The 22,815-nt window shown below is 62.2% G+C and overlaps 1 protein-coding gene across 1 annotated transcript in view; it reads left to right on the plus strand.

The window, feature by feature from the left end:
- The window catches only part of LOC140399063 (ganglioside GM2 activator-like), a 40,328-nt gene that overhangs the window by 5,200 nt on the left and 12,313 nt on the right, over positions 1-22,815 (plus strand). Inside the window, exon 2 of the mRNA XM_072488159.1 lies at positions 22,403-22,564. Within this exon, the coding sequence (XP_072344260.1) occupies positions 22,403-22,564 (162 nt within the window). The remainder of the gene's footprint in view (positions 1-22,402; positions 22,565-22,815) is intronic.

The raw sequence follows: 22,815 nt of genomic DNA on the forward strand, positions 1-22,815 counted from the left end.
GAGAGGAGTATTGGGGAGGAGGAGCCCTGCGCTGTCAGAGAGGAGTATTGGGGGGGGAGGAGCCCTGCGCTGTCAGAGAGGAGTATTGGGGGGAGCCATGCGCTGTCAGAGAGGAGTATTGGGGGGAGCCCTGCGCTGTCAGAGAGGAGTATTGGGGGAGCCCTGCGCTGTCAGAGAGGAGTATTGGGGGGAGGAGCCCTGCGCTGTCAGAGAGGAGTATTGGGGGGAGCCCTGCGCTGTCAGAGAGGAGTATTGGGGGGAGCCCTGCGCAGTCAGAGAGGAGTATTGGGGGGAGCCCTGCGCTGTCAGAGAGGAGTATTGGGGGGAGCCCTGCGCTGTCAGAGAGGAGTATTGGGGGAGCCCTGCGCTGTCAGAGAGGAGTATTGGGGGGAGGAGCCCTGCGCTGTCAGAGAGGAGTATTGGGGGGAGCCCTGCGCTGTCAGAGAGGAGTATTGGGGAGGAGCCCTGCGCAGTCAGAGAGGAGTATTGGGGGGAGACCTGCGCTGTCAGAGAGGAGTATTGGGGGGAGCCCTGCGCAGTCAGAGAGGAGTATTGGGGGGAGCCCTGCGCTGTCAGAGAGGAGTATTGGGAAGAGCCCTGCGCTGTCAGAGAGGAGTATTGGGGGAGCCCTGCGCTGTCAGAGAGGAGTATTGGGGGGAGGAGCCCTGCGCTGTCAGAGAGGAGTATTGGGGGGAGCCCTGCGCTGTCAGAGAGGAGTATTGGGGAGGAGCCCTGCGCAGTCAGAGAGGAGTATTGGGGGGAGCCCTGCGCTGTCAGAGAGGAGTTTTGGGGAGGAGCCCTGCGCTGTCAGAGAGGAGTATTGGGGGGAGCCCTGCGCTGTCAGAGAGGAGTATTGGGGGGAGCCCTGCGCTGTCAGAGAGGAGTATTGGGGGGAGCCCTGCGCTGTCAGAGAGGAGTATTGGGGAGGAGGAGCCCTGCGCTGTCAGAGAGGAGTATTGGGGGGGGAGGAGCCCTGCGCTGTCAGAGAGGAGTATTGGGGGGAGCCCTGCGCTGTCAGAGAGGAGTATTGGGGGGAGCCCTGCGCTGTCAGAGAGGAGTATTGGGGACGAGCCCTGCGCTGTCAAGAGAGGAGTATTGGGGACGAGCCCTGCGCAGTCAGAGAGGAGTATTGGGGGGGGGAGCCCTGTGCTGTCAGAGAGGAGTATTGCGGGGAGCCCTGCGCTGTCAGAGAGGAGTATTGGGGGGAGCCCTGTGCTGTCAGAGAGGAGTATTGGGGGGAGCCCTGCGCTGTCAGAGAGGAGTATTGGGGAGGAGCCCTGCGCTGTCAGAGAGGAGTATTGGGGAGGAGCCCTGCGCTGTCAGAGAGGAGTATTGGGGGGAGCCCTGCGCTGTCAGAGAGGAGTATTGGGGACGAGCCCTGCGCTGTCAGAGAGGAGTATTGGGGAGGAGGAGCCCTGCGCTGTCAGAGAGGAGTATTGGGGAGGAGGAGCCCTGCGCTGTCAGAGAGGAGTATTGGGGGGGGAGGAGCCCTGCGCTGTCAGAGAGGAGTATTGGGGGGAGCCCTGCGCTGTCAGAGAGGAGTATTGGGGAGGAGCCCTGCGCTGTCAGAGAGGAGTATTGGGGACGAGCCCTGCGCAGTCAGAGAGGAGTATTGGGGACGAGCCCTGCGCTGTCAGAGAGGAGTATTGGGGAGGAGCCCTGCGCTGTCAGAGAGGAGTATTGGGGACGAGCCCTGTGCTGTCAGAGAGGAGTATTGGGGGAGCACTGTGCTGTCAGAGAGGAGTATTGGGGGGAGCCCTGCGCTGTCAGAGAGGAGTATTGGGGGGAGCCCTGCGCAGTCAGAGAGGAGTATTGGGGGGAGCCCTGCGCTGTCAGAGAGGAGTATTGGGGGGAGGAGCCCTGCGCTGTCAGAGAGGAGTATTGGGGGGAGCCCTGCGCTGTCAGAGAGGAGTATTGGGGGGAGCCCTGCGCAGTCAGAGAGGAGTATTGGGGGGAGCCCTGCGCTGTCAGAGAGGAGTATTGGGGGGAGCCCTGCGCTGTCAGAGAGGAGTATTGGGGGAGCCCTGCGCTGTCAGAGAGGAGTATTGGGTGGAGGAGCCCTGCGCTGTCAGAGAGGATTATTGGGGGGAGCCCTGCGCTGTCAGAGAGGAGTATTGGGGGGAGCCCTGCGCTGTCAGAGAGGAGTATTGGGGGGAGGAGCCCTGCGCTGTCAGAGAGGAGTATTGGGGGGAGCCCTGCGCTGTCAGAGAGGAGTATTGGGGAGGAGCCCTGCGCTTTCAGAGAGGAGTATTGGGGGGAGCCCTGCGCAGTCAGAGAGGAGTATTGGGGGGAGCCCTGCGCTGTCAGAGAGGAGTATTGGGGGGAGCCCTGCGCTGTCAGAGAGGAGTATTGGGGGAGCCCTGCGCTGTCAGAGAGGAGTATTGGGGGGAGGAGCCCTGCGCTGTCAGAGAGGAGTATTGGGGGGAGCCCTGCGCTGTCAGAGAGGAGTATTGGGGGGAGCCCTGCGCAGTCAGAGAGGAGTATTGGGGGGAGCCCTGCGCTGTCAGAGAGGAGTATTGGGGGGAGCCCTGCGCTGTCAGAGAGGAGTATTGGGGGAGCCCTGCGCTGTCAGAGAGGAGTATTGGGTGGAGGAGCCCTGCGCTGTCAGAGAGGATTATTGGGGGGAGCCCTGCGCTGTCAGAGAGGAGTATTGGGGGGAGCCCTGCGCTGTCAGAGAGGAGTATTGGGGAGGAGGAGCCCTGCGCTGTCAGAGAGGAGTATTGGGGGGGGAGGAGCCCTGCGCTGTCAGAGAGGAGTATTGGGGGGAGCCATGCGCTGTCAGAGAGGAGTATTGGGGGGAGCCCTGCGCTGTCAGAGAGGAGTATTGGGGGGAGCCCTGCGCTGTCAGAGAGGAGTATTGGGGACGAGCCCTGCGCTGTCAGAGAGGAGTTTTGGGGACGAGCCCTGCGCAGTCAGAGAGGAGTATTGGGGGGGGAGCCCTGTGCTGTCAGAGAGGAGTATTGCGGGGAGCCCTGCGCTGTCAGAGAGGAGTATTGGGGGGAGCCCTGTGCTGTCAGAGAGGAGTATTGGGGGGAGCCCTGCGCTGTCAGAGAGGAGTATTGGGGAGGAGCCCTGCGCTGTCAGAGAGGAGTATTGGGGACGAGCCCTGCGCAGTCAGAGAGGAGTATTGGGGGGGGAGGAGCCCTGCGCTGTCAGAGAGGAGTATTGGGGGGAGCCATGCGCTGTCAGAGAGGAGTATTGGGGGGAGCCCTGCGCTGTCAGAGAGGAGTATTGGGGGGAGCCCTGCGCTGTCAGAGAGGAGTATTGGGGACGAGCCCTGCGCTGTCAGAGAGGAGTATTGGGGAGGAGGAGCCCTGCGCTGTCAGAGAGGAGTATTGGGGAGGAGGAGCCCTGCGCTGTCAGAGAGGAGTATTTGGGGGGGAGGAGCCCTGCGCTGTCAGAGAGGAGTATTGGGGGGAGCCCTGCGCTGTCAGAGAGGAGTATTGGGGGGAGCCCTGCGCAGTCAGAGAGGAGTATTGGGGGGAGCCCTGCGCTGTCAGAGAGGAGTATTGGGGGGAGCCCTGCGCTGTCAGAGAGGAGTATTGGGGGAGCCCTGCGCTGTCAGAGAGGAGTATTGGGGGGAGGAGCCCTGCGCTGTCAGAGAGGAGTATTGGGGGGAGCCCTGCGCTGTCAGAGAGGAGTATTGGGGGGAGCCCTGCGCAGTCAGAGAGGAGTATTGGGGGGAGGAGCCCTGCGCTGTCAGAGAGGAGTATTGGGGGGAGCCCTGCGCTGTCAGAGAGGAGTATTGGGGAGGAGCCCTGCGCTTTCAGAGAGGAGTATTGGGGGGAGCCCTGCGCAGTCAGAGAGGAGTATTGGGGGGAGCCCTGCGCTGTCAGAGAGGAGTATTGGGGGGAGCCCTGCGCTGTCAGAGAGGAGTATTGGGGGAGCCCTGCGCTGTCAGAGAGGAGTATTGGGGGGAGGAGCCCTGCGCTGTCAGAGAGGAGTATTGGGGGGAGCCCTGCGCTGTCAGAGAGGAGTATTGGGGGGAGCCCTGCGCAGTCAGAGAGGAGTATTGGGGGGAGCCCTGCGCTGTCAGAGAGGAGTATTGGGGGGAGCCCTGCGCTGTCAGAGAGGAGTATTGGGGGAGCCCTGCGCTGTCAGAGAGGAGTATTGGGGGGAGGAGCCCTGCGCTGTCAGAGAGGAGTATTGGGGGGAGCCCTGCGCTGTCAGAGAGGAGTATTGGGGGGAGCCCTGCGCAGTCAGAGAGGAGTATTGGGGGGAGCCCTGCGCTGTCAGAGAGGAGTATTGGGGGGAGCCCTGCGCTGTCAGAGAGGAGTATTGGGGGAGCCCTGCGCTGTCAGAGAGGAGTATTGGGTGGAGGAGCCCTGCGCTGTCAGAGAGGATTATTGGGGGGAGCCCTGCGCTGTCAGAGAGGAGTATTGGGGGGAGCCCTGCGCTGTCAGAGAGGAGTATTGGGGAGGAGGAGCCCTGCGCTGTCAGAGAGGAGTATTGGGGGGGGTGGAGCCCTGCGCTGTCAGAGAGGAGTATTGGGGGGAGCCATGCGCTGTCAGAGAGGAGTATTGGGGGGAGCCCTGCGCTGTCAGAGAGGAGTATTGGGGGGAGCCCTGCGCTGTCAGAGAGGAGTATTGGGGACGAGCCCTGCGCTGTCAGAGAGGAGTTTTGGGGACGAGCCCTGCGCAGTCAGAGAGGAGTATTGGGGGGGGAGCCCTGTGCTGTCAGAGAGGAGTATTGCGGGGAGCCCTGCGCTGTCAGAGAGGAGTATTGGGGGGAGCCCTGTGCTGTCAGAGAGGAGTATTGGGGGGAGCCCTGCGCTGTCAGAGAGGAGTATTGGGGAGGAGCCCTGCGCTGTCAGAGAGGAGTATTGGGGACGAGCCCTGCGCAGTCAGAGAGGAGTATTGGGGGGGGAGGAGCCCTGCGCTGTCAGAGAGGACTATTGGGGGGAGCCATGCGCTGTCAGAGAGGAGTATTGGGGGGAGCCCTGCGCTGTCAGAGAGGAGTATTGGGGGGAGCCCTGCGCTGTCAGAGAGGAGTATTGGGGACGAGCCCTGCGCTGTCAGAGAGGAGTATTGGGGAGGAGGAGCCCTGCGCTGTCAGAGAGGAGTATTGGGGAGGAGGAGCCCTGCGCTGTCAGAGAGGAGTATTTGGGGGGGAGGAGCCCTGCGCTGTCAGAGAGGAGTATTGGGGGGAGCCCTGTGCTGTCAGAGAGGAGTATTGGGGGGAGCCCTGCGCTGTCAGAGAGGAGTATTGGGGAGGAGCCCTGCGCTGTCAGAGAGGAGTATTGGGGACGAGCCCTGTGCTGTCAGAGAGGAGTATTGGGGGAGCACTGTGCTGTCAGAGAGGAGTATTGGGGGGAGCCCTGCGCTGTCAGAGAGGAGTATTGGGGGGAGCCCTGCGCAGTCAGAGAGGAGTATTGGGGGGAGCCCTGCGCTGTCAGAGAGGAGTATTGGGGGGAGGAGCCCTGCGCTGTCAGAGAGGAGTATTGGGGGGAGCCCTGCGCTGTCAGAGAGGAGTATTGGGGGGAGCCCTGCGCAGTCAGAGAGGAGTATTGGGGGGAGCCCTGCGCTGTCAGAGAGGAGTATTGGGGGGAGCCCTGCGCTGTCAGAGAGGAGTATTGGGGGAGCCCTGCGCTGTCAGAGAGGAGTATTGGGTGGAGGAGCCCTGCGCTGTCAGAGAGGATTATTGGGGGGAGCCCTGCGCTGTCAGAGAGGAGTATTGGGGGGAGCCCTGCGCTGTCAGAGAGGAGTATTGGGGGGAGGAGCCCTGCGCTGTCAGAGAGGAGTATTGGGGGGAGCCCTGCGCTGTCAGAGAGGAGTATTGGGGAGGAGCCCTGCGCTTTCAGAGAGGAGTATTGGGGGGAGCCCTGCGCAGTCAGAGAGGAGTATTGGGGGGAGCCCTGCGCTGTCAGAGAGGAGTATTGGGGGGAGCCCTGCGCTGTCAGAGAGGAGTATTGGGGGAGCCCTGCGCTGTCAGAGAGGAGTATTGGGGGGAGGAGCCCTGCGCTGTCAGAGAGGAGTATTGGGGGGAGCCCTGCGCTGTCAGAGAGGAGTATTGGGGGGAGCCCTGCGCAGTCAGAGAGGAGTATTGGGGGGAGCCCTGCGCTGTCAGAGAGGAGTATTGGGGGGAGCCCTGCGCTGTCAGAGAGGAGTATTGGGGGAGCCCTGCGCTGTCAGAGAGGAGTATTGGGTGGAGGAGCCCTGCGCTGTCAGAGAGGATTATTGGGGGGAGCCCTGCGCTGTCAGAGAGGAGTATTGGGGGGAGCCCTGCGCTGTCAGAGAGGAGTATTGGGGAGGAGGAGCCCTGCGCTGTCAGAGAGGAGTATTGGGGGGGGAGGAGCCCTGCGCTGTCAGAGAGGAGTATTGGGGGGAGCCATGCGCTGTCAGAGAGGAGTATTGGGGGGAGCCCTGCGCTGTCAGAGAGGAGTATTGGGGGGAGCCCTGCGCTGTCAGAGAGGAGTATTGGGGACGAGCCCTGCGCTGTCAGAGAGGAGTTTTGGGGACGAGCCCTGCGCAGTCAGAGAGGAGTATTGGGGGGGGAGCCCTGTGCTGTCAGAGAGGAGTATTGCGGGGAGCCCTGCGCTGTCAGAGAGGAGTATTGGGGGGAGCCCTGTGCTGTCAGAGAGGAGTATTGGGGGGAGCCCTGCGCTGTCAGAGAGGAGTATTGGGGAGGAGCCCTGCGCTGTCAGAGAGGAGTATTGGGGACGAGCCCTGCGCAGTCAGAGAGGAGTATTGGGGGGGGAGGAGCCCTGCGCTGTCAGAGAGGAGTATTGGGGGGAGCCATGCGCTGTCAGAGAGGAGTATTGGGGGGAGCCCTGCGCTGTCAGAGAGGAGTATTGGGGGGAGCCCTGCGCTGTCAGAGAGGAGTATTGGGGACGAGCCCTGCGCTGTCAGAGAGGAGTATTGGGGAGGAGGAGCCCTGCGCTGTCAGAGAGGAGTATTGGGGAGGAGGAGCCCTGCGCTGTCAGAGAGGAGTATTTGGGGGGGAGGAGCCCTGCGCTGTCAGAGAGGAGTATTGGGGGGAGCCCTGCGCTGTCAGAGAGGAGTATTGGGGGGAGCCCTGCGCAGTCAGAGAGGAGTATTGGGGGGAGCCCTGCGCTGTCAGAGAGGAGTATTGGGGGGAGCCCTGCGCTGTCAGAGAGGAGTATTGGGGGAGCCCTGCGCTGTCAGAGAGGAGTATTGGGGGGAGGAGCCCTGCGCTGTCAGAGAGGAGTATTGGGGGGAGCCCTGCGCTGTCAGAGAGGAGTATTGGGGGGAGCCCTGCGCAGTCAGAGAGGAGTATTGGGGGGAGGAGCCCTGCGCTGTCAGAGAGGAGTATTGGGGGGAGCCCTGCGCTGTCAGAGAGGAGTATTGGGGAGGAGCCCTGCGCTTTCAGAGAGGAGTATTGGGGGGAGCCCTGCGCAGTCAGAGAGGAGTATTGGGGGGAGCCCTGCGCTGTCAGAGAGGAGTATTGGGGGGAGCCCTGCGCTGTCAGAGAGGAGTATTGGGGGAGCCCTGCGCTGTCAGAGAGGAGTATTGGGGGGAGGAGCCCTGCGCTGTCAGAGAGGAGTATTGGGGGGAGCCCTGCGCTGTCAGAGAGGAGTATTGGGGGGAGCCCTGCGCAGTCAGAGAGGAGTATTGGGGGGAGCCCTGCGCTGTCAGAGAGGAGTATTGGGGGGAGCCCTGCGCTGTCAGAGAGGAGTATTGGGGGAGCCCTGCGCTGTCAGAGAGGAGTATTGGGGGGAGGAGCCCTGCGCTGTCAGAGAGGAGTATTGGGGGGAGCCCTGCGCTGTCAGAGAGGAGTATTGGGGGGAGCCCTGCGCAGTCAGAGAGGAGTATTGGGGGGAGCCCTGCGCTGTCAGAGAGGAGTATTGGGGGGAGCCCTGCGCTGTCAGAGAGGAGTATTGGGGGAGCCCTGCGCTGTCAGAGAGGAGTATTGGGTGGAGGAGCCCTGCGCTGTCAGAGAGGATTATTGGGGGGAGCCCTGCGCTGTCAGAGAGGAGTATTGGGGGGAGCCCTGCGCTGTCAGAGAGGAGTATTGGGGAGGAGGAGCCCTGCGCTGTCAGAGAGGAGTATTGGGGGGGGTGGAGCCCTGCGCTGTCAGAGAGGAGTATTGGGGGGAGCCATGCGCTGTCAGAGAGGAGTATTGGGGGGAGCCCTGCGCTGTCAGAGAGGAGTATTGGGGGGAGCCCTGCGCTGTCAGAGAGGAGTATTGGGGACGAGCCCTGCGCTGTCAGAGAGGAGTTTTGGGGACGAGCCCTGCGCAGTCAGAGAGGAGTATTGGGGGGGGAGCCCTGTGCTGTCAGAGAGGAGTATTGCGGGGAGCCCTGCGCTGTCAGAGAGGAGTATTGGGGGGAGCCCTGTGCTGTCAGAGAGGAGTATTGGGGGGAGCCCTGCGCTGTCAGAGAGGAGTATTGGGGAGGAGCCCTGCGCTGTCAGAGAGGAGTATTGGGGACGAGCCCTGCGCAGTCAGAGAGGAGTATTGGGGGGGGAGGAGCCCTGCGCTGTCAGAGAGGAGTATTGGGGGGAGCCATGCGCTGTCAGAGAGGAGTATTGGGGGGAGCCCTGCGCTGTCAGAGAGGAGTATTGGGGGGAGCCCTGCGCTGTCAGAGAGGAGTATTGGGGACGAGCCCTGCGCTGTCAGAGAGGAGTATTGGGGAGGAGGAGCCCTGCGCTGTCAGAGAGGAGTATTGGGGAGGAGGAGCCCTGCGCTGTCAGAGAGGAGTATTTGGGGGGGAGGAGCCCTGCGCTGTCAGAGAGGAGTATTGGGGGGAGCCCTGCGCTGTCAGAGAGGAGTATTGGGGAGGAGCCCTGCGCTGTCAGAGAGGAGTATTGGGGACGAGCCCTGCGCTGTCAGAGAGGAGTATTGGGGGGAGCCCTGCGCTGTCAGAGAGGAGTATTGGGGAGGAGCCCTGCGCTGTCAGAGAGGAGTATTGGGGGGAGCCCTGCGCTGTCAGAGAGGAGTATTGGGGGGAGCCCTGCGCTGTCAGAGAGGAGTATTGGGGAGGAGGAGCCCTGCGCTGTCAGAGAGGAGTTTTGGGGGGGGAGGAGCCCTGCGCTGTCAGAGAGGAGTATTGGGGGGAGCCATGCGCTGTCAGAGAGGAGTATTGGGGGGAGCCCTGCGCTGTCAGAGAGGAGTATTGGGGGGAGCCCTGCGCTGTCAGAGAGGAGTATTGGGGACGAGCCCTGCGCAGTCAGAGAGGAGTATTGGGGGGGGAGCCCTGTGCTGTCAGAGAGGAGTATTGCGGGGAGCCCTGCGCTGTCAGAGAGGAGTATTGGGGGGAGCCCTGTGCTGTCAGAGAGGAGTATTGGGGGGAGCCCTGCGCTGTCAGAGAGGAGTATTGGGGAGGAGCCCTGCGCTGTCAGAGAGGAGTATTGGGGACGAGCCCTGCGCAGTCAGAGAGGAGTATTGGGGGGGGAGGAGCCCTGCGCTGTCAGAGAGGAGTATTGGGGGGAGCCATGCGCTGTCAGAGAGGAGTATTGGGGGGAGGCCTGCGCTGTCAGAGAGGAGTATTGGGGGGAGCCCTGCGCTGTCAGAGAGGAGTATTGGGGACGAGCCCTGCGCTGTCAGAGAGGAGTATTGGGGAGGAGGAGCCCTGCGCTGTCAGAGAGGAGTATTGGGGAGGAGGAGCCCTGCGCTGTCAGAGAGGAGTATTTGGGGGGGAGGAGCCCTGCGCTGTCAGAGAGGAGTATTGGGGGGAGCCCTGCGCTGTCAGAGAGGAGTATTGGGGAGGAGCCCTGCGCTGTCAGAGAGGAGTATTGGGGACGAGCCCTGCGCTGTCAGAGAGGAGTATTGGGGACGAGCCCTGTGCTGTCAGAGAGGAGTATTGGGGGAGCCCTGTGCTGTCAGAGAGGAGTATTGGGGGGAGCCCTGCGCTGTCAGAGAGGAGTATTGGGGGGAGCCCTGCGCTGTCAGAGAGGAGTATTGGGGAGGAGGAGCCCTGCGCTGTCAGAGAGGAGTATTGGGGGGAGGAGCCCTGCGCTGTCAGAGAGGAGTATTGGGGGGAGCCCTGCGCAGTCAGAGAGGAGTATTGGGGGGGGAGCCCTGTGCTGTCAGAGAGGAGTATTGCGGGGAGCCCTGCGCTGTCAGAGAGGAGTATTGGGGGGAGCCCTGTGCTGTCAGAGAGGAGTATTGGGGGGAGCCCTGCGCTGTCAGAGAGGAGTATTGGGGAGGAGCCCTGCGCTGTCAGAGAGGAGTATTGGGGACGAGCCCTGCGCAGTCAGAGAGGAGTATTGGGGGGGGAGGAGCCCTGCGCTGTCAGAGAGGAGTATTGGGGGGAGCCATGCGCTGTCAGAGAGGAGTATTGGGGGGAGGCCTGCGCTGTCAGAGAGGAGTATTGGGGGGAGCCCTGCGCTGTCAGAGAGGAGTATTGGGGACGAGCCCTGCGCTGTCAGAGAGGAGTATTGGGGAGGAGGAGCCCTGCGCTGTCAGAGAGGAGTATTGGGGAGGAGGAGCCCTGCGCTGTCAGAGAGGAGTATTTGGGGGGGAGGAGCCCTGCGCTGTCAGAGAGGAGTATTGGGGGGAGCCCTGCGCTGTCAGAGAGGAGTATTGGGGAGGAGCCCTGCGCTGTCAGAGAGGAGTATTGTGCACGAGCCCTGCGCTGTCAGAGAGGAGTATTGGGGACGAGCCCTGTGCTGTCAGAGAGGAGTATTGGGGGAGCCCTGTGCTGTCAGAGAGGAGTATTGGGGGGAGCCCTGCGCTGTCAGAGAGGAGTATTGGGGGGAGCCCTGCCCTGTCAGAGAGGAGTATTGGGGAGGAGGAGCCCTGCGCTGTCAGAGAGGAGTATTGGGGGGAGGAGGCCTGCGCTGTCAGAGAGGAGTATTGGGGGGAGCCCTGCGCTGTCAGAGAGGAGTATTGGGGGGAGGAGCCCTGCGCTGTCAGAGAGGAGTATTGGGGGGAGCCCTGCGCTGTCAGAGAGGAGTATTGGGGGGAGCCCTGCGCTGTCAGAGAGGAGTATTGGGGGGAGCCCTGCGCTGTCAGAGAGGAGTATTGGGGAGCCCTGCGCTGTCAGAGAGGTGTATTGGGGAGGAGCCCTGCGCTGTCAGAGAGGAGTATTGGGGAGGAGCGCTGCGCTGTCAGAGAGGAGTATTGGGGGGAGGAGCCCTGCGCTGTCAGAGAGGAGTATTGGGGAGAGCCCTGCGCTGTCAGAGAGGAGTATTGGGGGAGCCCTGCGCTGTCAGAGAGGAGTATTGGGGGGAGCCCTGCGCTGTCAGAGAGGAGTATTGGGGACGAGCCCTGCGCAGTCAGAGAGGAGTATTGGGGGGAGCCCTGCGCAGTCAGAGAGGAGTATTGGGGGGAGCCCTGCGCTGTCAGAGAGGAGTATTGGGGGAGCCCTGCGCTGTCAGAGAGGAGTATTGGGGAGGAGGAGCCCTGCGCTGTCAGAGAGGAGTATTGGGGGGGAGGAGCCCTGCGCTGTCAGAGAGGAGTATTGGGGGGAGCCCTGCGCTGTCAGAGAGGAGTATTGGGGGGAGGAGCCCTGCGCTGTCAGAGAGGAGTATTGGGGGGAGCACTGCGCTGTCAGAGAGGAGTATTGGGGAGGAGCCCTGCGCTGTCAGAGAGGAGTATTGGGGACGAGCCCTGCGCTGTCAGAGAGGAGTATTGGGGGGAGCCCTGCGCTGTCAGAGAGGAGTATTGGGGAGGAGGAGCCCTGCGCTGTCAGAGAGGAGTATTGGGGGGAGCCCTGCGCTGTCAGAGAGGAGTATTGGGGGGAGGAGCCCTACGCTGTCAGAGAGGAGTATTGGGGGGAGCCCTGCGCTGTCAGAGAGGAGTATTGGGGAGGGGCCCTGCGCTGTCAGAGAGGAGTATTGGGGACGAGCCCTGCGCTGTCAGAGAGGAGGATTGGGGGGAGCCCTGCGCTGTCAGAGAGGAGTATTGGGGGGAGCCCTGCGCTGTCAGAGAGGAGTATTGGGGAGGAGCCCTGCTCTGTCAGAGAGGAGTATTGGGGAGGAGCCCTGTGCTGTCAGAGAGGAGTATTGGGGAGGTGCCCTGTGCTGTCAGAGAGGAGTATTGGGGGGAGCCCTGCGCAGTCAGAGAGTATTGGGGAGGGGCCCTGCGCTGTCAGAGAGGAGTATTGGGGTGAGCCCTGCGCTGTCAGAGAGGAGTATTGGGGAGGAGCCCTGCGCTGTCAGAGAGGAGTATTGGGGAGGAGCCCTGCGCTGTCAGAGAGGAGTATTGGGGACGAGCCCTGCGCTGTCAGAGAGGAGTATTGGGGACGAGCCCTGCGCTGTCAGAGAGGAGTATTGGGGACGAGCCCTGCGCTGTCAGAGAGGAGTATTGGGGGGAGCCCTGTGCTGTCAGAGAGGAGTATTGGGGGGAGGAGCCCTGCGCTGTCAGAGAGGAGTATTGGGGACGAGCCCTGCGCTGTCAGAGAGGAGTATTGGGCAGGAGCCCTGCGCTGTCAGAGAGGAGTATTGGGGGGAGGAGCCCTGCGCTGTCAGAGAGGAGTATTGGGGAGGAGCCCTGCGCTGTCAGAGAGGAGTATTGGGGAGGAGCCCTGCGCTGTCAGAGAGGAGTATTGGGGACGAGCCCTGCGCTGTCAGAGAGGAGTATTGGGGGGAGCCCTGCGCTGTCAGAGAGGAGTATTGGGGAGGAGCCATGCGCTGTCAGAGAGGAGTATTGGGGGGAGCCCTGCGCTGTCAGAGAGGAGTATTGGGGGGAGCCCTGCGCTGTCAGAGAGGAGTATTGGGGACGAGCCCTGCGCTGTCAGAGAGGAGTATTGGGGGGAGCCCTGCGCTGTCAGAGAGGAGTATTGGGGGGAGCCCTGTGCTGTCAGAGAGGAGTATTGGGGGGAGCCCTGCGCTGTCAGAGAGGAGTATTGGGGGGGGAGCCCTGTGCTGTCAGAGAGGAGTATTGCGGGGAGCCCTGCGCTGTCAGAGAGGAGTATTGGGGGGAGCCCTGTGCTGTCAGAGAGGAGTATTGGGGGGAGCCCTGCGCTGTCAGAGAGGAGTATTGGGGAGGAGCCCTGCGCAGTCAGAGAGGAGTATTGGGGGGGGAGCCCTGTGCTGTCAGAGAGGAGTATTGCGGGGAGCCCTGCGCAGTCAGAGAGGAGTATTGGGGGGGGAGCCCTGTGCTGTCAGAGAGGAGTATTGGGGACGAGCCCTGCGCAGTCAGAGAGGAGTATTGGGGGGGGGAGCCCTGTGCTGTCAGAGAGGAGTATTGGGGGGAGCCCTGTGCTGTCAGAGAGGAGTATTGGGGGGAGCCCTGCGCTGTCAGAGAGGAGTATTGGGGAGGAGCCCTGCGCTGTCAGAGAGGAGTATTGGGGGGAGCCCTGCGCAGTCAGAGAGGAGTATTGCGGGGAGCCCTGCGCTGTCAGAGAGGAGTATTGGGGAGGAGCCCTGCGCTGTCAGAGAGGAGTATTGGGGAGGAGCCCTGCGCTGTCAGAGAGGAGTATTGGGGACGAGCCCTGCGCAGTCAGAGAGGAGTATTGGGGGGGGAGGAGCCCTGCGCTGTCAGAGAGGAGTATTGGGGGGAGCCATGCGCTGTCAGAGAGGAGTATTGGGGGGAGGCCTGCGCTGTCAGAGAGGAGTATTGGGGGGAGCCCTGCGCTGTCAGAGAGGAGTATTGGGGACGAGCCCTGCGCTGTCAGAGAGGAGTATTGGGGAGGAGGAGCCCTGCGCTGTCAGAGAGGAGTATTGGGGAGGAGGAGCTCTGCGCTGTCAGAGAGGAGTATTTGGGGGGGAGGAGCCCTGCGCTGTCAGAGAGGAGTATTGGGGGGAGCCCTGCGCTGTCAGAGAGGAGTATTGGGGACGAGCCCTGCGCTGTCAGAGAGGAGTATTGGGGACGAGCCCTGTGCTGTCAGAGAGGAGTATTGGGGGAGCCCTGTGCTGTCAGAGAGGAGTATTGGGGGGAGCCCTGCGCTGTCAGAGAGGAGTATTGGGGGGAGCCCTGCGCTGTCAGAGAGGAGTATTGGGGAGGAGGAGCCCTGCGCTGTCAGAGAGGAGTATTGGGGGGAGGAGCCCTGCGCTGTCAGAGAGGAGTATTGGGGGGAGCCCTGCGCTGTCAGAGAGGAGTATTGGGGGGAGGAGCCCTGCGCTGTCAGAGAGGAGTATTGGGGGGAGCCCTGCGCTGTCAGAGAGGAGTATTGGGGGGAGCCCTGCGCTGTCAGAGAGGAGTATTGGGGGGAGCCCTGCGCTGTCAGAGAGGAGTATTGGGGAGCCCTGCGCTGTCAGAGAGGTGTATTGGGGAGGAGCCCTGCGCTGTCAGAGAGGAGTATTGGGGAGGAGCGCTGCGCTGTCAGAGAGGAGTATTGGGGGGAGGAGCCCTGCGCTGTCAGAGAGGAGTATTGGGGGGAGCCCTGCGCTGTCAGAGAGGAGTATTGGGGGAGCCCTGCGCTGTCAGGAGTATTGGGGGGAGCCCTGCGCTGTCAGAGAGGAGTATTGGGGACGAGCCCTGCGCAGTCAGAGAGGAGTATTGGGGGAGCCCTGCGCAGTCAGAGAGGAGTATTGGGGGGAGCCCTGCGCTGTCAGAGAGGAGTATTGGGGGGAGCCCTGCGCTGTCAGAGAGGAGTATTGGGGACGAGCCCTGCGCTGTCAGAGAGGAGTATTGGGGGGAGCCCTGCGCTGTCACAGAGGAGTATTGGGGAGGAGGAGCCCTGCGCTGTCAGAGAGGAGTATTGGGGGGGAGGAGCCCTGCGCTGTCAGAGAGGAGTATTGGGGGGAGCCCTGCGCTGTCAGAGAGGAGTATTGGGGGGAGGAGCCCTGCGCTGTCAGAGAGGAGTATTGGGGGGAGCCCTGCGCTGTCAGAGAGGAGTATTGGGGAGGAGCCCTGTGCTGTCAGAGAGGAGTATTGGGGACGAGCCCTGCGCTGTCAGAGAGGAGTATTGGGGGGAGCCCTGCGCTGTCAGAGAGGAGTATTGGGGAGGAGGAGCCCTGCGCTGTCAGAGAGGAGTATTGGGGGGAGCCCTGCGCTGTCAGAGAGGAGTATTGGGGGGAGGAGCCCTACGCTGTCAGAGAGGAATATTGGGGGGAGCCCTGCGCTGTCAGAGAGGAGTATTGGGGAGGGGCCCTGCGCTGTCAGAGAGGAGTATTGGGGACGAGCCCTGCGCTGTCAGAGAGGAGGATTGGGGGGAGCCCTGCGCTGTCAGAGAGGAGTATTGGGGGGAGCCCTGCGCTGTCAGAGAGGAGTATTGGGGAGGAGCCCTGTGCTGTCAGAGAGGAGTATTGGGGAGGAGCCCTGTGCTGTCAGAGAGGAGTATTGGGGAGGAGCCCTGTGCTGTCAGAGAGGAGTATTGGGGAGGTGCCCTGTGCTGTCAGAGAGGAGTATTGGGGGGAGCCCTGCGCAGTCAGAGAGTATTGGGGAGGGGCCCTGCGCTGTCAGAGAGGAGTATTGGGGTGAGCTCTGCGCTGTCAGAGAGGAGTATTGGGGAGGAGCCCTGCGCTGTCAGAGAGGAGTACTGGGGAGGAGCCCTGCGCTGTCAGAGAGGAGTATTGGGGACGAGCCCTGCGCTGTCAGAGAGGAGTATTGGGGAGGAGCCCTGCGCTGTCAGAGAGGAGTATTGGGGTGAGCCCTGCGCTGTCAGAGAGGAGTATTGGGGAGGAGCCCTGCGCTGTCAGAGAGGAGTATTGGGGAGGAGCCCTGCGCTGTCAGAGAGGAGTATTGGGGACGAGCCCTGCGCTGTCAGAGAGGAGTATTGGGGACGAGCCCTGCGCTGTCAGAGAGGAGTATTGGGGACGAGCCCTGCGCTGTCAGAGAGGAGTATTGGGGGGAGCCCTGTGCTGTCAGAGAGGAGTATTGGGGGGAGGAGCCCTGCGCTGTCAGAGAGGAGTATTGGGGACGAGCCCTGCGCTGTCAGAGAGGAGTATTGGGCAGGAGCCCTGCGCTGTCAGAGAGGAGTATTGGGGGGAGGAGCCCTGCGCTGTCAGAGAGGAGTATTGGGGAGGAGCCCTGCGCTGTCAGAGAGGAGTATTGGGGAGGAGCCCTGCGCTGTCAGAGAGGAGTATTGGGGAGGAGCCCTGCGCTGTCAGAGAGGAGTATTGGGGACGAGCCCTGCGCTGTCAGAGAGGAGTATTGGGGACGAGCCCTGCGCTGTCAGAGAGGAGTATTGGGGACGAGCCCTGCGCTGTCAGAGAGGAGTATTGGGGGGAGCCCTGTGCTGTCAGAGAGGAGTATTGGGGGAGGAGCCCTGCGCTGTCAGAGAGGAGTATTGGGGACGAGACCTGCGCTGTCAGAGAGGAGTATTGGGCAGGAGCCCTGCGCTGTCAGAGAGGAGTATTGGGGGGAGGAGCCCTGCGCTGTCAGAGAGGAGTATTGGGGACGAGCCCTGCGCTGTCAGAGAGGAGTATTGGGCAGGAGCCCTGCGCTGTCAGAGAGGAGTATTGGGGGGAGCCCTGCGCTGTCAGAGAGGAGTATTGGGGGAGCCCTGCGCTGTCAGAGAGGAGTATTGGGAGGAGCCCTGCGCTGTCAGAGAGGAGTATTGGGGGGAGCCCTGCGCTGTCAGAGAGGAGTATTGGGGGGAGCCCTGCGCTGTCAGAGAGGAGTATTGGGGTGAGCCCTGCGCTGTCAGAGAGGAGTATTGGGGGGAGGAGCCCTGCGCTGTCAGAGAGGAGTATTGGGGAGGAGCCCTGCGCTGTCAGAGAGGAGTATTGGCGGTGGAGCCCTGCGCTGTCAGAGAGGAGTATTGGGGAGGGGCCCTGCGCTGTCAGAGAGGAGTATTGGGGAGGGGCCCTGCGCTGTCAGAGAGGAGTATTAGGGGAGGAGCCCTGTGCTGTCAGAGAGGAGTATTGGGGAGGAGCCCTGCGCTGTCAGAGAGGAGTATTGCGGGGAGCCCTGCGCTGTCAGAGAGGAGTATTGGGGGGAGCCCTGCGCTGTCAGAGAGGAGTATTGGGGGGAGCCCTGCGCTGTCAGAGAGGAGTATTGGGAGGAGCCCTGCGCTGTCAGAGAGGAGTATTCGGGAGGAGCCCTGCGCTGTCAGAGAGGAGTATTGGGGGGAGCCCTGCGCTGTCAGAGAGGAGTATTGGGGGAGCCCTGCGCTGTCAGAGAGGAGTATTGGGGGGAGCCCTGCGCTGTCAGAGAGGAGTATTGGGGGAGCCCTGCGCTGTCAGAGAGGAGTATTGGGGGGAGCCCTGTGCTGTCAGAGAGGAGTATTGGGGGGAGCCCTGCGCTGTCAGAGAGGAGTATTGGGGGAGGAGCCCTGCGCTGTCAGAGAGGAGTATTGGGGAGGAGCCCTGTGCTGTCAGAGAGGAGTATTGGGGGGAGCCCTGCGCTGTCAGAGAGGAGTATTGGGGGGAGCCCTGCGCTGTCAGAGAGGAGTATTGGGGGGAGCCCTGCGCTGTCAGAGAGGAGTATTGGGGGAGCCCTGCGCTGTCAGAGAGGAGTATTGGGGAGGAGCCCTGCGCTGTCAGAGAGGAGTATTGGGGGAGCCCTGCGCTGTCAGAGAGGAGTATTGGGGGAGCCCTGCGCTGTCAGAGAGGAGTATTGGGGGGAGCCCTGCGCTGTCAGAGAGGAGTATTGCGGAGGAGCCCTGCGCGGTCAGAGAGGAGTATTGGGGGGAGCCCTGCGCTGTCAGAGAGGAGTATTGGGGGGAGCCCTGCACTGTCAGAGAGGAGTATTGGGGGGAGCCCTGCGCTGTCAGAGAGGAGTATTGGGGGGAGCCCTGCGCTGTCAGAGAGGAGTATTGGGGGGAGCCCTGCGCTGTCAGAGAGGAGTATTGGGGGAGGAGCCCTGCGCTGTCAGAGAGGAGTATTGGGGGAGCCCTGCGCTGTCAGAGAGGAGTATTGGGGGAGCCCTGCGCTGTCAGAGAGGAGTATTGGGGGAGGGGCCCTGCGCTGTCAGAGAGGAGTATTGGGGGGAGCCCTGCGCTGTCAGAGAGGAGTATTGGGGAGGAGCCCTGTGCTGTCAGAGAGGAGTATTGGGGGGAGCCCTGCGCTGTCAGAGAGGAGTATTGGGGGAGCCCTGCACTGTCAGAGAGGAGTATTGGGGGAGCCCTGCGCTGTCAGAGAGGAGTATTGGGGGAGGAGCCCTGCGCTGTCAGAGAGGAGTATTGGGGGAGCCCTGTGCTGTCAGAGAGGAGTATTGGGGGAGGAGCCCTGCGCTGTCAGAGAGGAGTATTGGGGGAGCCCTGCGCAGTCAGAGAGGAGTATTGGGGGGAGCCCTGCGCTGTCAGAGAGGAGTATTGGGGAGGAGCCCTGCGCTGTCAGAGAGGAGTATTGGGGGGAGCCCTGCGCTGTCAGAGAGGAGTATTGGGGAGGGGCCCTGCGCTGTCAGAGCGGAGTATTGGGGAGGAGCCCTGCGCTGTCAGAGGGGAGTATTGGGGGGAGCCCTGCGCTGTCAGAGAGGAGTATTGGGGGAGCCCTGCGCTGTCAGAGAAGAGTATTGGGGAGGAGCCCTGCGCTGTCAGAGAGGAGTATTGGGGGGGGAGGAGCCCTGCGCTGTCAGAGAGGAGTTTTGGGGGGAGCCCTGCGCTGTCAGAGAGGAGTATTGGGGGGAGCCCTGCGCTGTCAGAGAGGAGTATTGGGGGGAGCCCTGCGCTGTCAGAGAGGAGTATTGGGGAGGAGCCCTGCGCTGTCAGAGAGGAGTATTGGGGAGGAGCCCTGCGCTCTCAGAGAGGAGTATTGGGGAGGAGCCCTGCGCTGTCAGAGAGGAGTATTGGGGGGAGCCCTGCGCTGTCAGAGAGGAGTATTGGGGGGAGCCCTGCGCTGTCAGAGAGGAGTATTGGGAGGAGCCCTGTGCTGTCAGAGGGGAGTATTGGGGAGGTGCCCTGCGCTGTCAGAGAGGAGTATTGGGGGGAGCCCTGCGCTGTCAGAGAGGAGTATTGGGGAGGAGCCCTGCGCTGTCAGAGAGGAGTATTGGGGGGGAGGAGCGCTGCGCTGTCAGAGAGGAGTATTGCGGGGAGCCCTGCGTTGTCAGCGAGGAGTATTGGGGAGGAGCCCTGCGCTGTCAGAGAGGAGTATTGGGGGGAGCCCTGCGCTGTCAGAGAGGAGTATTGGGGAGGAGCCCTGCGCTGTCAGAGAGGAGTATTGGGGGGGAGGAGCCCTGCGCTGTCAGAGAGGAGTATTGCGGGGAGCCCTGCGCTGTCAGAGAGGAGTATTGGGGAGGAGCCCTGTGCTGTCAGAGAGGAGTATTGGGGAGGAGCCCTGCGCTGTCAGAGAGGAGTATTGGGGGGAGCCCTGTGCTGTCAGAGAGGAGTATTGGGGGGAGCCCTGCGCTGTCAGAGAGGAGTATTGGGGAGGAGCCCTGTGCTGTCAGAGAGGAGTATTGGGGAGGAGCCCTGCGCTGTCAGAGAGGAGTATTGGGGGAGCCCTGCGCTGTCAGAGAGGAGTATTGGGGGGAGCCCTGCGCTGTCAGAGAGGAGTATTGGGGAGGAGCCCTGTGCTGTCAGAGAGGAGTATTGGGGAGGAGCCCTGCGCTGTCAGAGAGGAGTATTGGGGGGAGCCCTGCTCTGTCAGAGAGGAGTATTGGGGGGGATGAGCCCTGTGCTGTCAGAGCGGAGTATTGGGGAGGAGCCCTGCGCTGTCAGAGAGGAGGATTGGGGAGGAGCCCTGCGCTGTCAGAGAGGAGTATTGGGGGGAGCCCTGCGCTGTCAGAGAGGAGTATTGGGGAGGAGCCCTGCGCTGTCAGAGAGGAGTATTGGGGGGGAGGAGCCCTGCGCTGTCAGAGAGGAGTATTGCGGGGAGCCCTGCGCTGTCAGAGAGGAGTATTGGGGAGGAGCCCTGCGCTGTCAGAGAGGAGTATTGGGGGGAGCCCTGCGCTGTCAGAGAGGAGTATTGGGGAGGAGCCCTGCGCTGTCAGAGAGGAGTATTGGGGGGGAGGAGCCCTGCGCTGTCAGAGAGGAGTATTGCGGGGAGCCCTGCGCTGTCAGAGAGGAGTATTGGGGAGGAGCCCTGTGCTGTCAGAGAGGAGTATTGGGGAGGAGCCCTGCGCTGTCAGAGAGGAGTATTGGGGGGAGCCCTGCGCTGTCAGAGAGGAGTATTGGGGGGAGCCCTGCGCTGTCAGAGAGGAGTATTGGGGAGGAGCCCTGTGCTGTCAGAGAGGAGTATTGGGGAGGAGCCCTGCGCTGTCAGAGAGGAGTATTGGGGGAGCCCTGCGCTGTCAGAGAGGAGTATTGGGGGAGCCCTGCGCTGTCAGAGAAGAGTATTGGGGAGGAGCCCTGCGCTGTCAGAGAGGAGTATTGGGGGGGGAGGAGCCCTGCGCTGTCAGAGAGGAGTTTTGGGGGGAGCCCTGCGCTGTCAGAGAGGAGTATTGGGGGGAGCCCTGCGCTGTCAGAGAGGAGTATTGGGGGGAGCCCTGCGCTGTCAGAGAGGAGTATTGGGGAGGAGCCCTGCGCTGTCAGAGAGGAGTATTGGGGAGGAGCCCTGCGCTCTCAGAGAGGAGTATTGGGGAGGAGCCCTGCGCTGTCAGAGAGGAGTATTGGGGGGAGCCCTGCGCTGTCAGAGAGGAGTATTGGGGGGAGCCCTGCGCTGTCAGAGAGGAGTATTGGGAGGAGCCCTGTGCTGTCAGAGGGGAGTATTGGGGAGGAGCCCTGCGCTGTCAGAGAGGAGTATTGGGGGGAGCCCTGCGCTGTCAGAGAGGAGTATTGGGGAGGAGCCCTGCGCTGTCAGAGAGGAGTATTGGGGGGGAGGAGCGCTGCGCTGTCAGAGAGGAGTATTGCGGGGAGCCCTGCGCTGTCAGAGAGGAGTATTGGGGAGGAGCCCTGCGCTGTCAGAGAGGAGTATTGGGGGGAGCCCTGCCCTGTCAGAGAGGAGTATTGGGGGGGGAGGAGCCCTGCGCTGTCAGAGAGGAGTTTTGGGGGGAGCCCTGCGCTGTCAGAGAGGAGTATTGGGGGGAGCCCTGCGCTGTCAGAGAGGAGTATTGGGGGGAGCCCTGCGCTGTCAGAGAGGAGTATTGGGGAGGAGCCCTGCGCTGTCAGAGAGGAGTATTGGGGAGGAGCCCTGCGCTCTCAGAGAGGAGTATTGGGGAGGAGCCCTGCGCTGTCAGAGAGGAGTATTGGGGGGAGCCCTGCGCTGTCAGAGAGGAGTATTGGGGGGAGCCCTGCGCTGTCAGAGAGGAGTATTGGGAGGAGCCCTGTGCTGTCAGAGGGGAGTATTGGGGAGGAGCCCTGCGCTGTCAGAGAGGAGTATTGGGGGGAGCCCTGCGCTGTCAGAGAGGAGTATTGGGGAGGAGCCCTGCGCTGTCAGAGAGGAGTATTGGGGGGGAGGAGCGCTGCGCTGTCAGAGAGGAGTATTGCGGGGAGCCCTGCGCTGTCAGAGAGGAGTATTGGGGAGGAGCCCTGCGCTGTCAGAGAGGAGTATTGGGGGGAGCCCTGCGCTGTCAGAGAGGAGTATTGGGGAGGAGCCCTGCGCTGTCAGAGAGGAGTATTGGGGGGGAGGAGCCCTGCGCTGTCAGAGAGGAGTATTGCGGGGAGCCCTGCGCTGTCAGAGAGGAGTATTGGGGAGGAGCCCTGTGCTGTCAGAGAGGAGTATTGGGGAGGAGCCCTGCGCTGTCAGAGAGGAGTATTGGGGGGAGCCCTGCGCTGTCAGAGAGGAGTATTGGGGGGAGCCCTGCGCTGTCAGAGAGGAGTATTGGGGAGGAGCCCTGTGCTGTCAGAGAGGAGTATTGGGGAGGAGCCCTGCGCTGTCAGAGAGGAGTATTGGGGGAGCCCTGCGCTGTCAGAGAGGAGTATTGGGGGGAGCCCTGCGCTGTCAGAGAGGAGTATTGGGGAGGAGCCCTGTGCTGTCAGAGAGGAGTATTGGGGAGGAGCCCTGCGCTGTCAGAGAGGAGTATTGGGGGGAGCCCTGCCCTGTCAGAGAGGAGTATTGGGGGGATGAGCCCTGTGCTGTCAGAGCGGAGTATTGGGGAGGAGCCCTGCGCTGTCAGAGAGGAGTATTGGGGAGGAGCCCTGCGCTGTCAGAGAGGAGTATTGGGGGGAGCCCTGCGCTGTCAGAGAGGAGTATTGGGGAGGAGCCCTGCGCTGTCAGAGAGGAGTATTGGGGGGGAGGAGCCCTGCGCTGTCAGAGAGGAGTATTGCGGGGAGCCCTGCGCTGTCAGAGAGGAGTATTGGGGAGGAGCCCTGCGCTGTCAGAGAGGAGTATTGGGGGGAGCCCTGCGCTGTCAGAGAGGAGTATTGGGGAGGAGCCCTGCGCTGTCAGAGAGGAGTATTGGGGGGGAGGAGCCCTGCGCTGTCAGAGAGGAGTATTGCGGGGAGCCCTGCGCTGTCAGAGAGGAGTATTGGGGAGGAGCCCTGTGCTGTCAGAGAGGAGTATTGGGGAGGAGCCCTGCGCTGTCAGAGAGGAGTATTGGGGGGAGCCCTGCGCTGTCAGAGAGGAGTATTGGGGGGAGCCCTGCGCTGTCAGAGAGGAGTATTGGGGAGGAGCCCTGTGCTGTCAGAGAGGAGTATTGGGGAGGAGCCCTGCGCTGTCAGAGAGGCAGTAAAGCTCTCATAGGTGTGTGTTCTGATGTTGAGATTGCATCCGTGGAAATAGTGGTTCAGATGGGAGAATAACTAAACCTGCCCTTTGTCACCAACTGCAATAACACATTGTCTCCTGTTTTTCAGATTCTAAGTCATGCTTCCTTCTCATGGGCTAATTGTGGTAATGGAAAGGATCCGGCAATCCTCAAGACTCTTTCAATCCAACCGGATCCAATAAGCATTCCTGGGGATCTTAAAGCCAGTGCTGTAGGTTCCACTGCCATTAACCTTGTAGCACCTTTAAAGGTAAGAGTCCACCCTGCACCCTGCTGCTTCAAGCTGAAACCCTCATCCACGGCTTTGGAATGGTTGAGGCTAGGGTAACAACGTTCTCCTCCCCAGCCTCCCACCTTACATCTTCCATAAACCTGAGCTCATCCAAACCTCCACTGCTCATAACCTATCTTACATCAAGTCCTATTTCCCCAACTGTAGAATCTCTACAGTGCAGAAGGAAGCCATTCGGCCCATTGAGTCTGCACTGACCCTCCGAAAGA

This window comes from Scyliorhinus torazame, chromosome 22 (assembly GCF_047496885.1).
Source record: "Scyliorhinus torazame isolate Kashiwa2021f chromosome 22, sScyTor2.1, whole genome shotgun sequence".
NCBI lineage: Eukaryota > Metazoa > Chordata > Chondrichthyes > Carcharhiniformes > Scyliorhinidae > Scyliorhinus > Scyliorhinus torazame.